At 50.6% G+C, this 23319-nt stretch overlaps 2 protein-coding genes across 2 annotated transcripts; one reads left to right on the top strand and one right to left on the bottom strand.

Annotated features, from left to right (window-relative positions):
* Window positions 1-1097: 1097 nt before the first annotated feature.
* LOC104041371 (ATP-dependent RNA helicase DDX19B) lies at window positions 1098-14365 on the top strand. Its single transcript, XM_064470607.1, has 12 exons — window positions 1098-1253; window positions 2229-2277; window positions 2703-2756; window positions 3644-3779; window positions 6944-7036; window positions 7945-8047; window positions 8836-8950; window positions 9072-9249; window positions 9679-9916; window positions 10939-11101; window positions 11879-12070; window positions 12471-14365. The coding sequence occupies exons 1-12, from the start codon at window positions 1197-1199 to the stop codon at window positions 12530-12532; spliced, it is 1440 nt and encodes a 479-aa protein (XP_064326677.1). The 5' UTR covers window positions 1098-1196; the 3' UTR covers window positions 12533-14365.
* An 829-nt stretch (window positions 14366-15194) lies between these two features.
* On the bottom strand, window positions 15195-19340 carry UBXN10 (UBX domain protein 10). Its single transcript, XM_064470608.1, has 2 exons — window positions 19259-19340; window positions 15195-17551 (listed from the first exon to the last, which is right to left on the bottom strand). The coding sequence occupies exon 2, from the start codon at window positions 17534-17536 to the stop codon at window positions 16655-16657; it is 882 nt and encodes a 293-aa protein (XP_064326678.1). The 5' UTR covers window positions 17537-17551; window positions 19259-19340; the 3' UTR covers window positions 15195-16654.
* Window positions 19341-23319: the final 3979 nt, after the last annotated feature.

A 23319-nucleotide genomic window follows, 5' to 3' on the forward strand; every position in this document is an offset into this window, starting at 1 on the left:
TCTGGCTGATGCCTACAGGCTTGGCTGTTTTACTAGTCCTGCCGCATATAATTAAAACACAAATTAAGACCCTCTTCAAGGGATGCTCCTTCCACATAAGGCTCAAGGAAGCACAAACGCTGCACCGGGAACAGCAGCCCAGCGAAGAAATCCTGCAGGCCCATCCCACGCTTCTTTCCTTTCTACTTTCCCTTTTTCTTGCCTTTATTCCAGGAGCCTTAAAGAACAGGTTTAGTACCGGGTCTAAGCCAGCTCTTGCCCTACAGCGAGAGACAGGACGCAAATGACTTTTCCATGTTCCTGCCACTTCTACACCTCCGTGACTCGTTCTACAACCTTGTTTTTCACCTACATCTCTATTTCAGAGACAGAAAGAGCTGCGGTTCCCTCTCAAATGTCACAGCTCTGCATGTTTTCCCGCTGGCCTCAGCTCCCAAAGGGAATCTATTACAGAGGAAACCCAAGCCCCGCTCTCACACCATACGGGGGCCAGACCCCACAGCAGGCACCAAGGCAGGGCCTGACCCCAGCCCCACACAATGCAGCAAAGCAGGCCCTGGACCCCAGCCCCACACCATATGGGGGCCAAACCCCACAGCACGCACCAAGGCAGGGCCTAGACTCCAGCCCCACACCATATGGGGGCCTGGACCCCACACAATGCAGCGAGGCAGGGCCTGGACCCCAGCCCCACAGCATACGGTGGTCTGGCCCCACACCACTTAGCAAGGCAGGTCTTGGCCTCTAGCCCCATGCCATACGGGGGTCTACGCCCCACACCACACAACAAAGCAGGCCCTGGCCCCCAGCCCCACACCATAGAGGGGGCCGGGACCCCATTCTAACACCGTACAGGGGCCCAGACCTCACACCATGCGGCACGGCAGGCCCTGGCCCCCAGCCCCACGCCATACGGGGGCCCGGGCCCGCAGCAGGCCCGGCCGGGCGCCCGGCGGCCCCCAGCCCAGCCGGGGGCGGGACGGCGGCCCCGCAGCCCCTTCCCCGCCCCGCACGGGCTCCCCCGGAACGCCGCGGCGGCGGGTGCGGTTGCCGGCGGGCCGGAGCGCGGTGGCGGCGGGGGGGCGGGGGGGGAGCGCGGAGAGGCGGCGCCGGCGGGCGGCGCAGGCGCCCTTCCCGCGCCCGGCGCCATTGCGGCTGGTGAGGGCCCTCCAGCCGCCCGCGCCCCCGGCCCGGACATGGCCACCGACTCCTGGGCCCTGGCCGTGGACGAGCAGGAGGCGGCGGCCGAGTCGGTGAGCGGGGAGCGGGGGGGGGGGAGCCCGGGGGCCGCCGGCGGGGCACGGCCCTGAGGCGCGGGGAGGCCCCGGGGCTGCGCCGCCGCCGCCGCCGTCTCACAGAGAACAGCGAGCGCCCGAAAAAAAAATTCCTCCTTTTTCGCCCCATTTTCTGTTCTGGTGCGTCAGAGGAGCAGGGGGGACCCTGCCCTCCCCTTCGCGACGGGCCCTTGCCGGCAGCACCGCCTCGGGGTCTCCCTGGGCCTGCGGCCTTTCTTTAGGGGGAGAAACCCACCTTTCTTTCGCTTTTCTTTTACTTCCCCCAGTTCATTTTTTGAGTACCAAAAGGGCAGGGAGGCCCCAGTCCTGCCCCCTCACCCTACATCCATACACAGCCCCATCAGCAGCACCCCTTCAGAGGTGGTCACCAACCTTCATCCAGAGGCCAAAAAAAATCCCTTTTCCTCTGTTGGTTTTTTTTTTTTTATAAGATCTAAATTTGCTCGAGGCATTGGGTTTTTTATTTTCCTGAGTGGCTCAAGTGCCGCACCTTAGCACGGGGAGCATTAATGCAGTCCCTGGACATTGGGGAAGACCCTCGGGCACCTCTCCCCAAAACACTTCTGGGGGTAACACAAACCTCATGCTTGGCTCGAGTTTCCATCCCGGAATGTAAATTTTTCTCCCATTTATTGTCAGCAGAGCTGTTGGGGAGCGGCAATGCAGGGGCAGGAAACAAACCCCTTCTCTGTGTCGTCGTTACAGCTTATGAAAGAAGTCATTTTTGTCTTAAAAGTCTTGAAATCAATTTAATCTTGCAGACTGCATCTTGTTTGCTTTCGAGCACAGGTTTTTGCTGGGGCCTGTGCAATAGTTTTAGCCAGCAGTAAATCTGGAAGCCTTGATGAAAGCTCAGGTTTTGCTGGTCAGCAGCAAACCCTAGGTACGGTAGCCTTGGAATGACTCCGATTTTATGTTTTTCCTCACTTGTAGTTGAGCAGTTTACACCTGAAGGAGGAAAAAACCAAACCAGATGCCAATGGTGAGTTACAGCCGCTCGGGTGGCCTTAGAAAGGGCACGGTGTTTTTGCGTTGGGTTCGGAGTGGTGCTGCCGACATTAATTCCCAATTAGTCAAGAAATTCCAGAAACAGGAAACATAAAGCTAAGATTAAACAGCAGCATACACTAAATACCTGGCTCTCGCGCTTGTTCTGCTAGGTAACTTTTTAAAACCATGTTTTGCTGTATTCAAGGAGCTGCGCGGGCAAAATCTGTTGGCGTGGCTGATAAACTTCAGTTTGACCACACAGAGCAATCCGTAACTTGGGTTTCGTCAGGAAAAGCGGGGCTCTCGTCAGGAAAATGGGCTGTTCTGTAGCTTTTCCTGTAATATTCAAACCCTAAAACTCTGGGTGTGGGCTGCCTGACCTCGCACCGGCCCCAAAACCCGTCCGTTTTGATTTAGGTGCTGTTGTCAAGGCGGATGACAATGCAGAGAAGACGGAGGATGAGGAGAAGGGTGAGTGTCTTCTTGAAAAAAGCTTTGGCGAGGAATGTTGAAAAGAGGTTAATTTCATATATACTTAAAGTAAGTCTGCCTTATGTCTCAGGATGGATGATCTTGTATCCTGCCCCAAGGACTTAATTGTAAGACATGTCCTTCCTCCATAATACTTTTAAAGCCATTGGGTCCTGTAATAACTTGGGAGACTCCTGGATTAGAGTGGAGAGAAAGAAATAAGGGGATAGCAGTATCCTCAAAGGCAGGACTGGATACAGGAGCAGTTGGATAACCTGGAGCTGGAATTGCCGTAGCAACCAACATGTTGCGTTTATGAAATGGCTGTTCAGAGGTGGGTAACGGCTCTAAACCCTTCAGAAAGTGGCTTTAGGAAACAGATTTATTAGCGAAACCCCAAAGTGCAGCAGCTGAACCTTCCGTTTTGATCTCACATATCCTCAGCCCTTGCTGCGTTTCGGCCCTGGAATCTTTCAAAGTACCGTTTGTCCACAAACTTGCCTTAAAAAGAGGAAAAAACAACCCTAAAAGGCCTCTGCCCCCATGTCAGGTAATAGTGAGGCTTTTAACCCTGTCTGGCCCCTGGTTAGAGCTAAGCTGTAATATCTTAAATAAGCGGAGTTCTGTATCCATTAAGGTCCCCCTTAAAACAGCACTCGCTTTGGTTTGTCATCCTGGATATTAAATGTGAATCTCTGGGATATCTTGATAGATGTCTCCTTCAGGAAGTTTGGGCTTTTTTTATGACGTTGCCCCGTAGAAGAGAATTTCAGTATTTGGCTGCATCTTGTCCTTCTTAAGTGGCTCAGTAGTGCAGTGTTTCAGTGGGAGCGACACCTCAAACAGGTTGTGATTTACATATTTTTTTCTACCTCCTTTTTCAACAGAGGACAGAGCTGCTCAGTCCTTGCTGAACAAGCTAATTCGCAGTAACTTGGTTGACACAACGAACCAAGTGGAGGTGCTGCAGAGGGATCCCACGTCGCCTCTCTACTCCGTGAAGTCTTTTGAGGAACTGCGACTGTAAGTCCTGCTAGATTTCCTGTCTCTCTTGGAAATACCGCTTAAAAGTGCATGGGTTTCTGTTTCAAGTTACTGCAGATTTGTCACGAGTAAATTAGCATATTGGTTATTGTATTATTTAAATGCAAGGAGAATTATTTTCTCTTGGTGCCTTGCGAAGGCTTCAGTCTGAAACGAGCTCATTTTAAGTCCTGGCTGGCGTAGAGCTAGCACTGGTTTCTGCAGTTGGCTCTAGCAACACTAGCCTGAATTTTAACATATGGTTTTGGGTCTTCAAACGCCCAGGGGAGCTCGCCCACAACAGGCTGGACGCGGGGAACAGAGGAGGGAGGGCCGTCCTTCCACAGCCGCTGTCACAGGCGTTGTGTGAATTGCAAAGTGAGACCTTTTCTCTGTCAAGGGGTCGTTATTTTGCTGCCGGTTCTCCAGCAAACGTGGGGATGCTCGGAGCAGGTGTTCCAGCAGCATGGCGGTGTTTTGGGGAACAGATTTGTTTTATTGGCAGGAGTAATGAACACAACCATCTTCTGTTCCTGTTCTCTGACAGTTATTTGTGAAGGTCCAGCAGCAGCAGTGAATAATACAAAGGGAAAAGCTTATCTTTTCTCTGCCAGTGATATTGGATTTATGTACTGGAGAGACTACTGGTGTTAGTATTTTCTGACCCTTCCTATTGAAAGCCTTTACCAGTGGGGCTTTCAAATGACGATAGCTATATTTAAGGCGTGATGGATTTATATCTTTTTTTTTTTAATGTGCTAAAGAGGCTGTCCTGTTGGGATTGTTGTTGCTTATATTGATGATCTTGGTTTTGTTGCTCTTTCGCAAGCTCCATGGGGAAATCACAGCCGATGAGACTTCTCCCCGTGAAATGTCAGGATGTCGTTTCGCTTTGTTCGTGTTAGTGGTTGAACGTCTACAAAAAAAGCTGAGGTCCTGTAGTGCCTGTTAGACTAATTCCCATCTTTCAATAGCCACATGATCCAAGTGAGTTAATGATGGGGGCAGCCAGACTAATTGAGTCTTTATTTTGTTATGACTTGGTGTATCCTTGGCAACTGTGGCAGAGTTGGGCTTTGCACGTCCTTGCTTCCGAGCGGCACAAGGTTACATTTTCAAAGAGCTTTTGTTCCAGCCATTGTCTGAAAGTAATATACGATTTTTAAAAAGCATGTTGTGCTGAATAGGAAGTTCTTAACGGCAGGAAGTGGTGGGCAGGAAACCTGTAACCTGCTTTGAAAGGAAAGCCCTTACTTCTGAGGACCACTAAGAGCACTCCATTGAGTACCTGGAGGTCATCAGCTAAGGGTTTGCTAGCACCAAAACCCAAGTTTTAGGTTGTTCTTGGATCTCCTTGTCTATACAGTGTCTGCTGAGACAGCTCCCAGGAGGAAAAGCAGTTGATGGGCATTTGACAGCTAGTGGTGTCGCTCAGGTTTGTGTGCTGCGTTATAACCATGGATCACCAGGCGCAGGCACGACGAACTAAGTTTATCAACCATTTTTGTGCGCTCAGCCGGTGCCGCTCTGGTGTTGAGATGTCGGTTTGGGTTACAGAATCCATCATGATATACTGAGGTCAAAGAATCACACAGAATCACAGAATGCCAGGTTGGAAGGGACCTCAGGGATCATCTAGCCCAACCTTTCTAGGCAGAGCACAGCCTAGACAAGACGGCCCAGCACCCTGTCCAGACGACTCTTGACGGTGTCCAGCGTGGCCGAGTCAACCCCTTCCCTGGGGAGATTATTCCAATGGTGACTGTCCTCACTGTGAAAAATGTCCCTCTCGTGTCCAATCGGAATCTCCCCAAGAGCAACTTGTGTCCATCCCCCCTTGTCCTCTCCATGGGACTCCGTGTAAAAAGGGAGTCTCCGTCTTCTTTGTAGCTACCCCTTAAGTACCGGTACATGGGGATGAGATCCCCTCTGAGCCTCCTTTTCTCAAGGCTGAACAACCCAGCTCTCCCAGCCCGTCCTCGTATGGCAGCTTCCCAGTCCTTTGATCATCCTGGTGGCCCTTCTCTGGGCCCCTTCCAGCCTGGCCACATCCTTTTTGTATAGTGGGGACCAGAACTGCACACAGTGCTCCAGGTGTGGCCTGACAAGCACTGAGTAGAGAGGGATGATGACTTCTTTCTCTCTGCTGGCGATGCCCTTTTTGATGCAGCCCAGCATCCCGTTGGCCTCCTTGGCCGCAGCAGCCACTGTTCGCTCATGTTGAGCTTCCCCCACCAGGCCCCCCAGGTCCCTTCCCACAGAGCTGCTCTCCAGCCAGGTGGATCCCAGGCTGTGCTGCTTTCCCGCATTATGTTTTCCCAGGTGCATGATCTTGTCCTTGTTGAACTTCATAAGGTTCCTGCTGGCCCACTCTTCCAGCCAGCCCGATCTTCCTGCAGAGCAGCTCTCCCTTGTGGAGTGTCTACTTCCCCACTCAGTTTGGTGTCATCCGCAAACTTCATCAGGCTACACTGGATGCCGTTATCCAGATTGCTTATGAAGATGTTGAATAACATTGGACCCAATATTGATTCCTGGGGGACTCCACTTGTGACAAGTTGCCAGTTTGAAAAAGAGCTATTTACCACCACCCTTCGGGTGCGGCCTGTCAGCCAATTCCCCACCCACTGCACAGACCACTTGTCTAGGCCATGATGCATTAATTTCTCCAGGAGGAGAAATTCCTCAGGTCCCTGCAATTATTTCACGACTTTACACTTCATTCTGTTCCTCGTGTACTGGTGTCACTCTGAGTTTTCAAGGAGTGACGATTGTGGTGCCGAGATTAGGCATCACTGAGGAAAAAGGATTGGCCTAAGAGACAGGATTAATGCTTTCTGCTCTGAGATTCCAGGATTGTCTGGAAAGCTGCTCAGCCCTAGCCTTAGAGCTGTGTCACAAGGTTTTCCATGTAGCTGTGCAGGTGTGCAGGCTGACCTACTAAATCAAGGGCGTTTTGCAAAGCTTCCTTTCCAAACTTCCTGCTGTCACCTGTTGTAGCTTCCAGGTACCGATCAAAGTTGCTTCACCGGTGCGATTATAGCAGGCACACAGAAAGCGGCAGCTCTAGGTCTGGTTGCAAAGGGGTTTTTTCCTCACCTTTTTGTACACAAATGAAAACCAAAGCACTTGAATAGGTCACGGTATAAAAACTCTGTTTTCAGGAAACCACAGCTCCTGCAAGGAGTCTATGCCATGGGCTTCAACAGACCATCTAAGATACAAGAGAATGCCCTGCCCATGATGCTTGCTGAACCGTATGTACCCATACTTTCTACTCCCTTCCAGTATAGGAAGGATTTGAAAGATTTATCGTACTATTACTGAGCTTTGGAGGGGAGGATGGTGGTGGGGGAGCTGTCCGGACCATGGTGAGAGGCTTCCCATGCCCACAGTGTTTCTGTGGTCACAAACGATGTGACAGCAGCCCTGGATTTGTCCTTTTCCTAGGGCTGGTACTGAACACGCGGTGCCACGGTGTTCGGCCGAGGCCAATCCGATTTTCCTAGTCAGTCTAGGGGAGAAATAATATGGTTCTTATGGAACATAGCTCCAGAAATCCTGTGGGTGGGGGCGTAGTTGAGGTGCTGTGTGGCCTGTGTGGCTGGTTTTCCTCTCTGCACCCCTGAGTGAAGTGTTAAGACACTTGGAGGAGATGTGCAGAATCCCAGACTGGTAAGGGTTGGAAGGGCCCTCTGGAGCTCATCCCGTCCCACCCCCTGCGTGAGCAGGCACCCCCAGAGCAGGGGCACAGGGCCGCGTCCAGGCAGGGGGTGAATGTCTCCAGGGAAGGGACCCCACAGCCCCTCTGGGCAGCCTGTGCCCCTGCTCTGGCACCCGCACAGGGAAGGGGTTTGTCCTCATGTTCAGGTGGAACTTCCCGTGTCCCGATTTGTGCCCAGAATTCTTTTCCAAAACGGAAAGGAACTGCCAGATAATCGCAGTTTTCCTTCCAAACCTCCATAATAAAGAGGTCACTTGTGCTGAACAAGAGTGTTGGTGAGGGCAGAAACTAACTCCTGCCCTGTGGAGCATAGCTGGTGGAGCTAGACACCGATCCTAAAGGTATTGAAACACCACTCGTGTTTTCATTATCGTTCAACCCCATGAATACATTGTCCCAGCGGTTCGTCTTGTTGAGCTCATGTCTGCTGTGTGTCTGCAGCCCACAGAACTTGATCGCACAATCTCAGTCCGGTACAGGCAAGACGGCTGCCTTTGTCCTGGCCATGCTCAGTCGTGTGGAACCTGGGAACAAATATCCACAGGTAAAGTGTCTGGGACGTGGCTGTTTCAGGAGGTTTCGTGGTGGTGCAGTGCCACCTAGTGAAGAGGCTGGGTTCTGTTAAGACTATTGATAGTAAATTCATAGCTCAATCAACCCATCTCTGCGATGCCATTGACGTAAAGTGCTCAGCAGGGGCTGGCAATTCGGGGATCTGTCAAAATACCTTTAATGCAGAAGACGTGGATATTACTAACAGCTCGTTCCTTTCGGTCCCTCCTTTGCGTCACTCAGGATGCCATTGCTCTGTGGGGAGTTAAGTCAGGGGGACATAATTCTGGGAGAAATTAAATCAGATAAATATTGCAGGCTGAAGAGGATTAAGTAAGTGGAATTTAGGATGGAAGAGAAGATATCTGAGACGAGAGCAGAAATGCCAAGAAAGGGGCTTTTTAAAATGCAGTTTCCTCATGAGATAGTTGAGCAGGGTTAGCAAAGCTAGAATTCTTTCCTTAAAAAATGCTGTTCTTAGTCTAACTGTAGGTGTAAGGTTCCTTGTCACTACTGTCCACATATGTCCCCAGCAGAGTATCCACACTCTCGGTTCTGAGGAGCAGACCTGAATGCAGAAAGCCGGCAGCGAGGTGACTGTATCGTATCAACTCATTGCCCTGGTTTCAGGAGGCAAAACTGACAGCTGTCACAAACCGTTCGGCTGCTCACATGTTCCTCTTCAGGAAAACCTCAACAATAAGGATTTTAAAAAGCAAGGGCGATAGCATTGCCCAGGATGTTGGTCGTCTCAAACACGTTATCCTTCTGTCCCTCCAGTGCTTGTGCCTTTCCCCAACGTACGAGCTGGCGCTTCAAACAGGAAAAGTGATTGAACAAATGGGAAAGTTTTATCCGGAGCTGAAACTTGCCTATGCTGTCCGAGGCAATAAATGTGAGTAAGGTGAAACGCCAACAGAGCAGTCAGATGGTGAAATGGGCCAGTTGGGAGAGGGACACAGTGTTTCGCTGTCTGCACAGCCACCTTATGAAAGCCTTCCTTTCTGTCTCGGCAGTGGAGAGGGGTCAGAAGATCTCCGAGCAGATCGTAATCGGCACGCCGGGCACCGTCCTGGACTGGTGTTCCAAACTGAAGTTCATAGATCCCAAGAAAATCAAAGTGTTTGTCTTGGATGAGGCTGACGTCATGATTGCAACCCAGGGCCATCAGGACCAGAGCATCCGCATTCAGAGGTAGGACTCGTTCCTCGAGGTGATTCTTTGTTTCTTTCCATTATAGCTATATTGTAACGTAGGGACAGCAGGATGTCTTGACCAGTGTCTTCACCAATAAAGCAACAAGATTAAAATTTTATATTTAGGTCTAATCCAGATGGTTAATAGAGGCAGAATGTCAGGGGATGACAAGCAGTTTCATTTTCTTACAGAATAAAAAGCCTGTCCCTGGAGCAGGGTTTATTCATTTTTAAGAATGCAAGTCTGGATGCCACTGGTCCGTGAGGGAACGATCAGGTGTTGGTAAGACTAGCATTAGTCTTTCCAGCCACTGAAATAACTGGTTCTGAGGTGATTGTTCTGCTTTGCCCGTAGCATTAATCCCATCAGGCTGTCGGGGGCGACAGTGCTGCGTGGGAGCCCTGACCATTTTGCACTCTCTTGCAGAATGCTCCCCAGGGACTGCCAGATGCTTCTGTTTTCAGCCACTTTTGAGGATTCTGTGTGGAAGTTTGCTCAAAAAGTTGTTCCTGACCCAAACATCATCAAACTGAAGCGAGAGGAGGAGACGCTGGACACTATTAAGCAGTATTACGTTCTGTGCAATAACAGAGATGAGAAGTTCCAGGCTCTCTGTAATATCTACGGCGCTATCACCATTGCCCAGGCCATGATCTTCTGCCATGTGAGTCCTTTCAGGGAACGTTAGTCCCAACGACCCCGTTAATGTCTGCTATGGCTAAAAACCTGGCCAGGGATGCTTTTTAGAAAGAAACCAAGAATGTGGATTGCTCTTTTCTGGCTCCCTCTGAGTGAAATCCTGAGAGCTGTGATAGCACAAGCTGGTTTGTTTCTCTGGGTTTGTCCATCCAGGTAGTTTTTATTCCTGAAGACCTCTGAAGCAAAGATCAGGGTAACGCACAGTTTTCCAAAACAGTACTAGTGAAAAAATCCCAAACCCTGAGGTTGGAAAACAGGTAAAAAAAGGGCAGAATGAGGGATGAGGAAGTCTTGTAGTTCTGCAGCCGATATATTACTTTTCCTGGGACTCAATTTCCCTCAGGTAATTGATGATATACCTTTGGGGTCTCCCTGTGAATCAGCCTGAGACTTCTTTTTTTCTGGAAGCCACCATAACTCATAGAAAAAAACAAAACAGTGCTGACAGCACCAGAACAGCCACGTAAAGCTGGCTCAGACAAGATAAAACCTGTATTTGGAGTCTGCTGTAGCAGTTTGCTTTTATGCTGTGTCGAGATGTGACAATACCAGACATAATCGGAGCTCAAAAAACCATCATAATTGGAAACTGCTCAGTTCAAGACTTTGTAGAGCCCCTGTTGGATTCCACAACCGCATTCAGCTCAAAGCCTGCCATTTTCCAAGCAGAGTAGTTTTGTTTTCTTGACAATGCTCGTGAGTTTTTAGCATACATATGTAATCCCTCAGAGTGAAAGCTGAGGAGCAGAGCACAAAGGAAAAAAGCCTTGTATTTCTCTTAAACAAGGGTTCCTGTGGCGACAGATGCCCACTTTCCTGTTTCTGATACAAGAGCTGGGAGCATGGTTTGTAGTGGGGATGGGGGTGGGCGTAGCTGTTTCCTTTTGAGATATAAAAAACGAGCTCCCAGTCAACCCCAGAGAGGTTTGTTCCTGCTTTGCAGCATTAAAACTTCCTCCCAAAGATGGGCCTGGCTTTGCGTTTCAGACTCGGAAGACGGCCAGCTGGCTGGCGGCAGAGCTCTCGAAGGAAGGCCATCAGGTGGCATTGCTCAGCGGGGAGATGATGGTGGAACAGAGAGCCGCGGTGATCGAGCGTTTCCGAGAGGGCAAAGAAAAGGTGCTGGTGACCACAAACGTCTGTGCCAGAGGTAGGGCATGGCAGAGCAGGGCCGGGGAGGGGCAGAAGCAGCGTTTCCCAGGATAAGATACCGCTGGCCGGCTTGCGGAAAGAATTCATATCCTCAGGTGTTCTGGTCTGGAGAGATGAGGGTCCTTAAAGTAATTCCTGGGCTTCTTGGGCTGCTGACTGTGCCCGCGCATATAACGATGCCTGTGGGCAAACACAGGATCCCGTGTAGGCCTCGTGCAGCTTGAGATGAAAAAGTCCATCCTGTGATGATGTTATGCTGCTGGCGCCAAGCCCGGCTTGTGCTGCTGACCCCCAGTGTTTAAAATAAACATGTTCTGGAATATGGAAATCTGAAAGGTACCAAACTCTGATAGAAATTTGTGTTGCAATTTGATATACTAGAACAGTTAAGACAACATGGTACTTGGGGGGGAAAATCGAGGGTTTTACTGCTTTGGAGAGGAGGGAGGAGTTCCCAAAATACCCGAGTCCTGGATAAAGCTGAGCAGCTCCAACTGGTTTTCTGTTAGCCACTTCAGTGGGATTCTCTGGTGCAACAGCTAGATGGGTTTTATTTCAAAGTGCCCCATAAGGATATTGCAGAAAAGATCCATTTCGGAGTTTGAGACTGTCTTTCAACTCCTCGCTTGATGTGGAGGCAGGCAGCCGCGCAGCAGCTCTCTGAAAGCTGTTGGAAATTCTGCTGTTGGGTAACCAAGGTGGATGCAGAAGAGGCTGTCCCTGCTATAAAATGGTTTTAATGTAGTTGTGTAACCTGATGCTTTCTTTTTATCAGGGATCGATGTAGAGCAGGTCTCTGTTGTTATCAATTTTGACCTTCCTGTGGATAAGGATGGAAATCCAGATAATGAGACTTACCTGCACCGGATCGGACGTACAGGTCGCTTTGGCAAGCGAGGACTGGCTATTAACATGGTGGACAGCAAGCACAGCATGAATATTCTCAACAGAATCCAGGAACATTTCAGTACGTACCCTCAGGCTTTCTTCTTTCTCTAAAATTAGATGTTATCTCCATGGAATTTTGACAAGCTGGATACTGAGCATACACTTACTGAGCCATAAACTGACCGCAGGAGAGCACATCAGCTGTGTTTCATGTAATGTTACTTAGGCGTGGGATAGGAAATAAATCAAGCTGTCTGTCTGCTCACTACCTGGATAGTCCTTGAAATGGATGTTCCAGGGATGGGTAACATTTGGGTACCCAGATGGGCCTTTGGTAAAAGAAGAAAAGCTTTATGTTGTTGTTTTAAAACGTGACTGAACTTTTCATGGATAAATCTGAACGCTTCCAGACCAGCTAAAGAAAGCAGCTTTCCCTTCTCTGTCGTTACAAAATCTGACTTATTTCTCGTTTTTCCCAGACAAAAAGATAAACAAATTGGATACTGACGACTTGGATGAAATTGAGAAGATAACTAACTGAAGTGCAGCTGCTGGAACTGGTGTGTACCCTGCTGTGGAAGCTCTCCCACTACAATTGGATCAGCATTCAGATTGGCACGCCTCTCAGCTCGTCCTGAAAAGGACTCTTTAAGATATGAGTACACAAAAATTACCTCATTTTAAAAATTGCAGTTGGACTTCAAATTGTGCAACTATGGGGAGGAAGAGAAAATGTTTACAGAAGCTTTTAACATTTCTTAGTTTAGCCTTAAAATGGGAAGATCTTTGGAATTCTAAGAAATATACTTGCCAAAAAGTGGGCGGTATGTAATTATCAAAAACAAAATTAAAAAAAACCAAAAGCTTTATTGCCTTTAATTGGAAGAAGGTTCAGCATTAACCTGATCAGTTAAAATTCAACAGTCAAATATATAGTGGACATAAGGAGAAAAAAAAAAAAACCAACAACAACAAAAAAAAACAACCAAACAAACAAGGCAGCTGGTTTTTGGCTAAAAACTCAACTTGTACAAAAGAGGATGTCATTCTCTTTGGCGCTCCCCTGAGCTCTTTCAAACTCATTTCTGGCTTCCTGATGGATTTGCCCTGCTTTTCCTTACGTAAATTGTCCTGAGGATGTCTCTGGTAGCTCATACTCGCAAACACAGGTGCCGTGTTGCTTTTGCTGGGCAGTATTTTCTTTTCATTTGTCCCTTGATTTGTTAGAATGGCCACTATACGTAAAGCAGTGCGGTGGTGACAGCGCTTAACTACGTACTCGAGAAGTTCAGCCGAAGCGTTGAACCTTGCCGAGGTGTAGGGGGGTGGGGTGGGGAGGGAGGGGCAGTATGGAGGGAACTGTACTAATTAATTTTCTGAATAAATTCACCTCCATAAAATGCTAATGACTGTTGGAGTGGGGGTTGGTCACCTTTAGGCAGGTGGTGCCAGTTCTAAGATGCTGCTGTGAAGCTCCGGGTGAATAACGTACAGAACTGCTGGGCTTCACCGATCAGTTATAGGAATAAATGAAAAAAAAAAATCATGGTAACTTGTATTGACCAAAAAGAATACCTTTAGAACACCAAATTTACCTGTTACAGTATGTTTCAGTACCAGACTTTTTGAGTTAAATTGCTCAGCCAAATTGCGGACGGGAAGCGCTCCACTTTCATTGTGCTCGTAGTGCAAAACAGGTCATCAGTCCCTCGCCCCAGGGGGATCCTTGCTGGAGAGGGGGAATGATTTGCAACTCTGTGCTCAGGCTTCGACCCGTATGGTACAGCTGAAAGCCTTTGGGCTGTTCCTCCCCCCCCAGCCTGGTTTCCAGGAGGCTCCTGAACTAGAACTTAGGGTGCATGGCTCTTTTTGGGGAAAATGGGACATGCGTGAGCAGCCATCGGCCTGCTACTCGGTGCAGGAATCACTTCAAAACAAATGTATAAATTGTAAATTTAACTAGGAATTTTCTTTGCAATTTTGGCCATCATATTCTGTTCAAAGACAGGAACATGGATCCTTTTACCAAGTAAAAAAAGGCTCATTTAAAATGTACCTAAAATTTTAGGAAATTGTGCACCCTTTTATCAATTTGTATAAAGGCTTTAGTGAAGAAAAAAAACCTGTTAAAATTAAACTTTTTGTATTCTGGGGTGTATCTATTTTTATTCTGTTGGAAACCTATTTAAAGTGGCAGGTGAGTGAGTGCTTGCGTGTCGAGTGGAAGACTTGTTTCAATCACCTACTTTAATAGTACAGCTGAATGACCTCATGACAGCAGAGTATCGGGTTGAATTGTCATGAACGCTGCTGCTGGTCCTGTGTGCTGTTTCTAATGTACTTTTAATTGGAATAAAGAACACCTACTGAAGGATGCCTCTGCTTATTTCTTGCTTGGATACTTTTTTTGGTTGTTTAAAAGCCTTAGGTAAGGACGTTCTGAGCCAGGAGCCCTGATGAGTTTTCTGTTTCTGACCTTCTCAAAGCAGCCTGTGACAGACTGCACATCACCTGATTTAATGCTGAATTTCTGCAGTTCTTTTTAAGAACTTCCACAGGGAAGCTTGTTCAATGATACCACACAATAAACAAGAGCAGATAACTACTGTTGTTCCCCCGTCGCGCTGCTTGCGCCGCAGCAGAGTTGCTGCCAAGACGTTGCCTGCATCCCCAGAAGCCTTTTGAAGGGAAAGGAAGGAGAACTGGGGGAGAAAAGAGGTTGTTTCCCTGCCCTGCGCTCGCCTAGATCAAGACTTGATGTAGGCCTTTAGAAAAGGAACTAATTACAACGCACATCCTTGGAGAGGCCGTTGCATGGGTGAGTTTGTGAGAGGACCAAACTCATCCAGCCGTACCTTACACGGAGGTGTTGAGGAGGACTGTGCTCCAGCAGGGGAAGGGCTGCCTGCTGTGCGCCAGGCTGCTTTCTTCCCTTCTTGCCTAAAGCGGCCTCTGCACGCCTGTGCGGTGGCCACCATGTCTCTGGGCGTTAGCGGGCAGTCATGGATCCAAAGGGCTGCTTCCTCCTTCGCTGCCAGCTTGTATTTAATACAGGACAGAGGTACAAACTCTGGGAAGGCATGTGCGAGGTGGTGGGGACGGCAGCTGACCAGCCAAAGTCTGATTTGGAAAGTTCCCAAGGTATTTGCCATTAAATTAATGGCATGTCTCATTTAGAAGGAGATGCAACACTAAGCCTCCAGTTCACAGAAATCATTTAAAGTTCAAGTTTCAACCTAAAAGGTTTTATTGATTGTACTACCACACAGCATGAAAACACTGAAATGCAGAAGTAACAGTACACACAAAATCAAAAGGGAATTAACTGCTTAAGGCTGACTTAAACACAGAAAATGGTTCCTGAACCCTTAAGTGAAGGACTTTGCGCCCCACTGAGGTTTGACTAAAAGCATCCCTGCGTTTCACAAGTCTGGTTCCTCTGAAGGCACCAGGACTGCTACCGCGCGCTCGCCATCGCCCACAGCAGTGGGTGTCACCAGGTTCCACTTTTATGAAGCTGCTGGAGCCTGAACACTTGCTTTGGAAGGAGCTGATATGCTCTCAGTCGACACCAGGCTCAGCTTTCCACTGCTGTTACTGCTCTGAGGTGCTTTGGCAATTATGCTGAGCTTAAAACATGGCTGTTTCACTGCAAAATATTGAAACTCGCTCAGCTGCATGGAATGTGGTCCATTTTTTGGGCGAGTTGAATGACTGCCTTTGAACCACAAGAATTTCCATTAGAAACCTAGAAGACTCTTTTTTAGCACAAGCACGTTGTCTTTATCTAAAACCTGCCACATTTTAACCAGCCTTTTTTAAATATTGGTTTAGTAAAACACAGTACTGCCTGAGCCAACTCCTCAGTCAAATCCAATGAATACATTTTTATTTAAAAACTCTCAAAGCAGCACTTGGTTTCTTGGACTTAGTGTAAAGGTGTTAAATGGAACTATTTTGTAACATCTTAACTCTACGTCTCTTCTTACCTATGGATCACACGAGTTGAATGAGAGAAGGAAAACTAAGTAGACAAGCCTGCTGCTCACCAATGACGTGGTCATAAAAGCTGCGCTGAGGTTACCCAGAAAGGGCTGAGCCCTCACAGGTACATTGCCATCAGTCTTGCAATTTAATACTTCACAATAATCCATTTTACTGTTATTTCCAGATGGTTTTGGGGTTTGATCCCTTTCAGTCACTCTTGAGATGTTTAGGATGATGAGAACCTACTGAAGATGGTCCTCCAGAGTAAACCAGTTCCTTTCTACCCCCCCAGATAGGTGCCTCTGCATCTGGATCCACTCTGGGAAGTGGTACCTTCCTGAAGTTTGGAAACAGGCCAAGGTGAGAGGTCTCAGAAACTTCAGTCTGCAGAGAAGAACATTGGCAATTTCAGAAAACCAAAAAGGTCAAGAGTTGGTGGCACTAGGAAGCAATTTGTGATGGCACACGTGAAAAAAGATGCTATTTACGTAGCATTTCAACACACCTGAAAAGCTATTTGGACACGTCTACATAAGTCTGCTTCAAGGGGAGTGTTTGGAAGACGGCAAGATGAAGAAGCAGGCCCAAGAGATACCAGAATTTCAGGTTTTTGGAGGAAGTAATGCACCCCCCTCAGCAGAATAGCCCGGAGCAGCGCAGCGGCCTCTCTGGGCACCTAAAGATCTGCCTCGTGGTGCTCTGTCTGTTGGATGCACAGCAGGGACTTGTGGAGAATCCCACACTCGCGGAGGGACCTCGTAAGGTCAGAGAAACTCCTTCGGGGCACCTCCACCGTTTCAACACTGCAGCGTTTGTATTTGGCCGACATTTTCTGCTCTACCACAGCAAGGACCATCTGGAGACTGTCGGTGGGCTTGAAGTGATGCTCAAATCTCTGACCAGAGGGAGATCGAATGGCGAGCAGCAATCGCGGCTCTTCTTTCGGTGGCTCTTCCAAACTTAAAGTTGATGTCAAAGGGTTCTCTTGTCTCATCTTCCTCCCCAGCTCTTCAGGAGGACATTGCACGTGTGAGCTCTCTTCATCCAAGACATCGTTTTCTGACAACACGCTGGCAGATCCTTGTTCTCCAGGAAAAGTTTTGATTTTCGGAGTGTCCTCCCGCTCCCTGCTCACTGTCAGCCGGTCGGTCTGTTCAGCCACCGCTTCCACAGTGCCGCTCCCTACGCCCTTCCAGCCGATGGAGGGGAGCACCCTGTACTTGTTCAGGGAAGAGGAGGTCCTCAAAGGCACTTGCTGCAGGAGCTCCGGGATTTCCTCAGGAGACACCTGGCCAGACGGGAATGGCGGTTTTGTGGGCGACGCTCTCTGGCTGTTCACTAATTCATGGGGAGCTGCCAGTGGTGGGGAAGGCGGCACTCGGCAAGGACAGGTTTCCATGTTCTGAGAGTAATTGAAGCTCGGCCTCGTGCGTCCCTTGGCGGATTTTGGCCTGGCAACATGCATGTCGATGGCGGTTGTACAGGAGAACGGGGCTGCTGTGCTCGAAGGGAAGTAGTGGTGAGACAGTGCTAAGTTCAGAAAAGCCGCTGTGGCCATTGCTTCTCAAGGCACCTGCGGACGGGGTAGCAGAGGGAAAAGTTACAGGAATCGGCCAGAAAGATTCTAGAGAAGCTCATGTCCCCACAGCTCCCACTTTTGTGCTGCATGTCAGCTAACAATAGCAATAAATCCATTGTATCACCGTGTAGGCAGGCAGCGAGCCTATGGTTCAGTAATGGCTGAGTCAGAGATAGTGGGATACAGGTATTTAGAGGTGCTGGCTTTGTCAGGAATTGCTTTGAGTTGACCCAGAGCATCGGGAAGTTGTGCCCTTCCCAACGTAGGAAAAAGTTTTTGATGAACAGAACAGAAACATTTTTTTTCTGAAGCTAGAAACTCAGTGACAATGGGAGATGAGTGAACTTCAAAGCACAGATCTGCCCTTTTCAATGTTCCTGCAGTGAAAGATTAAGCTCCCGTCATGGACTTTTGGGTAAGACTGACTGCACTTTGCTTTTTAAAAATCTCTGAAGACCTTTGAGATTGAATATGTCTGATTCAATACACAGAAACCCATTACGACTTTTCCTGTGACCAAAAGCCGCTTAACAGAGACCGATATTAACCTCCATTAAAGATGAAGCCACGTTCTGATGCGTGTTCCCCAACTTAAGCTGCACTGAAACCACTCATGCTTTACCAGGACAAAGCCCAAAAGCTCAGACAACTAGGCCACATCCTCACAACAACATTTTGGAGAAGTGTGATGAGGTCACACACCTCTTTTTCCTTTTCTGTGGTTTGCATAGCAGGATTTATCAAGGGGGAAAAAGAAATGTCAACTTTGACTGCTTGGCATTCTCCAGTAATGATAAAGCTGGACTTGCCTGCTGCTCGTCACCCCAAAACAAAGAATCAAAGACAAGGGAACAGCCACTGTGGTTGTTCCACAACCTTTTGCCAGCGATGCATTATTCAACGCTTGGTGTCTCCTCCACTGCCGTGAAATGGAAACGTTCAGCACACCAATGCCGAGCGAAGCCCAGGCAGAGTCCCGGCACACAGGCACACCCTGACCAGCCCCGGTACAAAGCCGCTTGGGGACAGAGATATCTGTCCCTCTGCAAGCCTCGAGCAGAGCTACCGACAGGGACACGCCACCCAGGTGACACCGGAGGTTCCTAGGAGCCTGTGGGAGGGAGGGCAGTCTGCCTTTCATTTACTGCCTCTAACAAATAAACTCCAAGGCAACAACCTGTAGCTGGGCATCCTCTAAAGAGGAACTTCCAAGCGCGTCAGAGCACTTACCAGATATCACCAGTTATACTACCCCTTTGAAGAATAAAGACCCCAAAACAATGAAACTGCCAGAAGCCACGGCAGGACCCTCCTGACCCTCCGTACCGCTTCAGCACAGTATATATTAGAGGTGAACCGTGAGGAGCTGTTTTAAATACAGCGTGTTTTACATTCGGATGCCTGGGTGAGGGATTGGTGTGGGGACCTGTGGTCAGGGAGGGCTGTGCCCACAGGGGGCCCAAAGCACTGCGACCCCAGGGCTGGGAGGGCAGGCAGCCCCAGCCCCCGGCCCTACAGCACAGCCCCAGCCCCACAGCACAGCCCAGCTCCCCAGCAGAGCCCTCAGTGCCACAGGCCGGCGCCAGCCCCACAGCCGAGTCTAGTCCTGGCCCCACAGCCCGGCCCTAGGCCCCATAACCGAACTGCACAACCCCACAGCACACCCCGGGCCCGATAACCCAGCCCGCCCCGGCCCCTCACCTGCCGCCTCGGGCCGCCCGCGCCCGCCGACAAACACAACCGCGTTACCACGGCGACCGCCCCACTTCCGGTCGCGCGACGGACCCCGCCCCCACAACCACAGAGACGACCTGCCCGGAGCGCCGCCGGCGGTGGTCCTCCAGCCGCCGTGTGGCGACCCGAGGGTCGGCGTCCCGCTCGGTGTGTTCGTCCCCGCCTCCTCCCGCCTTGCCCCCGGGGTCCCGGGGCGCGGTGGGGCGCGGACGAGGTGGGCTGCCCGGCCTGGCTGCCCCAGCACGGCAGCGGCCTGTGGGATGAGCCCAGGGATGGCTGCGGTGCTCCAGTGCGGGTCTGAGGGATGGAGAATCATGGAATCGCGAAGGTTGGAAAAGGCCTCTAGGATCATCAAGTCCATCCCCCACCCCAACACTACCATGTCTCCTCAACCACGTCCCCAGGTGCCACGTCTACATGTTATCTGAACCCCCCCAGGGACGGTGACTCCCCCCCCCTCTGGGCAGCCTGTGCCAGGGCCTGACAACACTTTTGGTGAAGAAATTGTTCCCAATCTCCAACCTAAACCTCCCCTGATGCAGCTTGAGGCCGTGTCCTCTCGTCCTGTCACTGGTGACTTGGGAGCAGGGACCAGCCCCCCCCTCACTCCAGCCCCTCTCAGGCAGCTGCAGAGAGCGAGAAGGGCTCCCCTCAGCCCCCCCTTCTCCAGCTGAACAAACCCAGGGACTCCAGCCGCTCCTCGTACGGTTTCCCCTCTAAACCCTTCCCCAACTCCGCGGCCCCCTCGGGACACTCTCCAGTAGCTTTATACCCTCCATGTCCTGCGGCGCCCAACCCTGCCCACAGCGCTCGGGGTGAGGCCGCCCCAGCGCGGGGCAGAGCGGGACAATCCCCCCCTCGCCCGGCTGCGATGCAGGGCTCGGTGCCCCCCGGGGCACGGCTGGCCCTGTTGGTGCCAGGGCACGCCGGGGGCTCGGGTTCAACTTGCCGTCGGCCAGAGCCCCCCGGTCCCTGCAGAGCTGCTCCCCAGCCCCTCGCGCCCCAGGCTGTCTGGGCAGCCAGGGCTGCCGCGCCCCAGGGGCAAAACCTGGCACTTGCCCTCATTAAAGTTCATAACCTTGGTGATTGTCTAGATCTAATCTGTCCAGACCTCTCTGCCCTCGAGAGTGTCAACAGCTCCTCTCAATTTTGTGTCATCAGCAAACTTAATTAGCATTCCTTCTAGTCCTGCGTCCGAGTCATTTATGAAGACATTAAAGAGTACCGGCCCCAAGGTGGGTCCCTGCGGAACCCCGCTAGCGACTGGCTGCCAGCCCGATGTAACCCCTTTGACTATGACCCTTTGAGCCCGACCCCCCAGCCCACGGTCACCCACTGCACTATGCATGATGTCCCAGTCCGGGCCCGGGGAACAGACCCCGGCCGGGGGACGGCCACAACACGCTGGTGCAGACGGGAGGGACGTACCTGGGCCGCCGGGCCCCTGTGCGGGCTCTGCGCTGGGACGGGAGGCGGTGTGGGGTGAACAGCTCCAGCACCTCGCCTGGGGCCGGAGGCTTTGCCCTGAGGGACGCAAGGAGGTGGCGGGTGACAACAGGGCACAGTCCCAAACGGCTGCTCCAAACCCCATAGGGGAGCGCAGTACCGAGGTTGTCCCCGTCCCTCCCACAGCAGCTCTCCTTTCCCCCATCCCGCTCACAGCAAAACTGCGCCGTTGTCACCCCGCTTGAATACCAAAAGCCTTTTTTTAACTTTTTAACTCGTAAAGGTTAGAAATACAGAGTTAGACCCTCACCAGAGCAAAAGCAGCAAAAGGGGAGCAACGGGATGAGGTGTTAACCCCATGACATGACATGAATTCCACGATGGTGTGATTGAGCAGCTTCACCCGAGCGACCACCAAATAAAACCACACAAATAAACACCAAATTCATTACTTTCAGTCAGAACACCTCTAAAAAATTACACATTAGGCACAAGAACATCTGGGGACCTGAAACAACTCCTCTGAGGGACTTTCAAGCTTGCTTCGTGCTGGGAGAGCTGCAGCCTGCAAGGCTGGCACTGCGCTGACAGGGAGGGCAACTCCTGATCCCCCGGGGCTATAAACCACCCCTGAATCAGTTCTCACTGTGGGAACGCACCACGTAACGCTGACATTTCCATCTCTCCCCGTTAATCCCTTTTTAAACCCGCTTCTGGTTAACCAGATGCTTCTCCCACTAACAGATGCCCACCAAAGGCAGCAAGAAATGAGCAATAAATAACTTCAGATAACTTATCCACCGTCAAATCAGAGATCCCCACCCTGTGGGTGGGGGAAGATCAAGGTGTACCCGCACACTAAAAAGGTAAGAAAATATTTGCATATCAGCTCATGTGGACGACATTCAGCGATGTCTGCTTCGCATGGAAGAGACGCTTGGCAGATCAAAGCACTGGGTGGATTTACATTTCAATACGGCCCTGAACAAACAGATGTGCGGGCTGATACCCCTTTTTGTTTGCTCCATAGGAAGGCTGAAAAGTTTCATATTTCCAATGGCATAATAACTTCCACGGGTGGTTTGTAAGCCCTTGGGTTTGTGGCTCGATTGAAGAGAAGGTTTCGCTTCGCATGCTCGCCCTCCTGAGATCCTCTGTGGAGAGGGAGGGCTTAAAATGAGGAGATTTGGTTAAAGCCACCTGTAGATCCCCAGTCTGTGTCATCCCAGCCCTCTGGTCTCCGTTTAGGCCCCTGGACGGCACCTTTCACGCAGGTTTAGCCAAACTCTGCAGGAAAACCCAAGAGATCAGGGCCATCCCTCCCCATCAGCCCCAACGCAGCAGCAAACCCTCCCCAAAGGGCGAGGACCTGCAATGCCAAAGCACGCGAGCACGAGCGGCGCAGATAACGAACACCACAACGGGGAAAATCTTCTGTAATTGAGATTTTATGTGGATGAGCTGGGAAGCGGATATTTAATCATCAGGGATGCCATAGTTTTAAAATTCAGCTGGGGAAAGCAGGGGGTTTGGGTGCCGGCACGATGCCCATCGGTTGCCACCGTGGCATTTCGAGATGGTTTCTTGCGCAGATGGCGAGTGGGTAAGCGACTCGGCACGCCTGAGCGGGGAGGCAGCTGTTGCTCCCCATCCTTTCCTTATTGGGCTTGGATGGCTTGTTATGCCACTTGGCAGCAGGAAATAAAAGGTTAGAGGGCAGAAAAGCCCCGTGACAGGCATCTCTGCCAGCCTTGGAGGACAGCCGGGAGGTGACGTCCCTTCCAGCGAGCAGCTCTGGCGGCTCTCAAGAAATTCAACAAGGGGTTTGAATGCAGACCCCTGAGCCACTTTCTTACAATCCACACCCCCCCCCAGTTTCCCTTCCTGAGAAATGTGGTTAGTTATTGAGGGTGGAGCCCTGCATACATGCCTGATACCGTGCATTGTGTGTGTGTTTGCCCCACGGTTTTGCAGGGGAGATAGCAGCTTTTGTTTCTTATCTCCTCCAGTTTTCTGCCTCCCTTGTGTCTTTGTATCATGTCTCAGTTATGGTGATTAAAGAAACTGTATTGAAAAAAGCATTCCAGTTGGGTTTCCATGGCGTTTCCAGCCTTCTCTGCTGATGATTTAATTTCACAGACCCCTTGCTCATGCACTCCCAGAGCCTCCCGTGCCCTGAGGGCAGGACAGGAGAACTACAGACCCACAAAAGGAGACCGCGGCATTCACCGTCCTCCCTTTGCCCTCCCCTTGCCATTCGGCGCGGCCAGGTTTGGATGCAGACATGGATTTGAGGGGGCAACTGCAAGGGGAAGACCCAAGAGAAGCCTTCTCTGAGGTTGCAGGGTGCGAGCTGGCAAAACCAAGCACCCGCCTGAGATGATGCCCGAGGCCAAAGAGCCGCCTCTGCAGCTGGAACAAGGATGCAGCCACCTCAGCGGTGCCAGCTCTGCCCCTCCTGAGCATAAATTGCTTCTGTCCCATTTCTCCAGCCACAGAATCCCGCAACTTTTAAAACCACGGCTGAGACCTCGACTGCCCTCATCCAGAAGCCGCATCAGCCCGAGATGGAGACAGCTTCG

The sequence above is a fragment of the Phalacrocorax carbo genome, chromosome 20 (genome assembly GCF_963921805.1).
Source record: "Phalacrocorax carbo chromosome 20, bPhaCar2.1, whole genome shotgun sequence".
Lineage (NCBI taxonomy): Eukaryota > Metazoa > Chordata > Aves > Suliformes > Phalacrocoracidae > Phalacrocorax > Phalacrocorax carbo.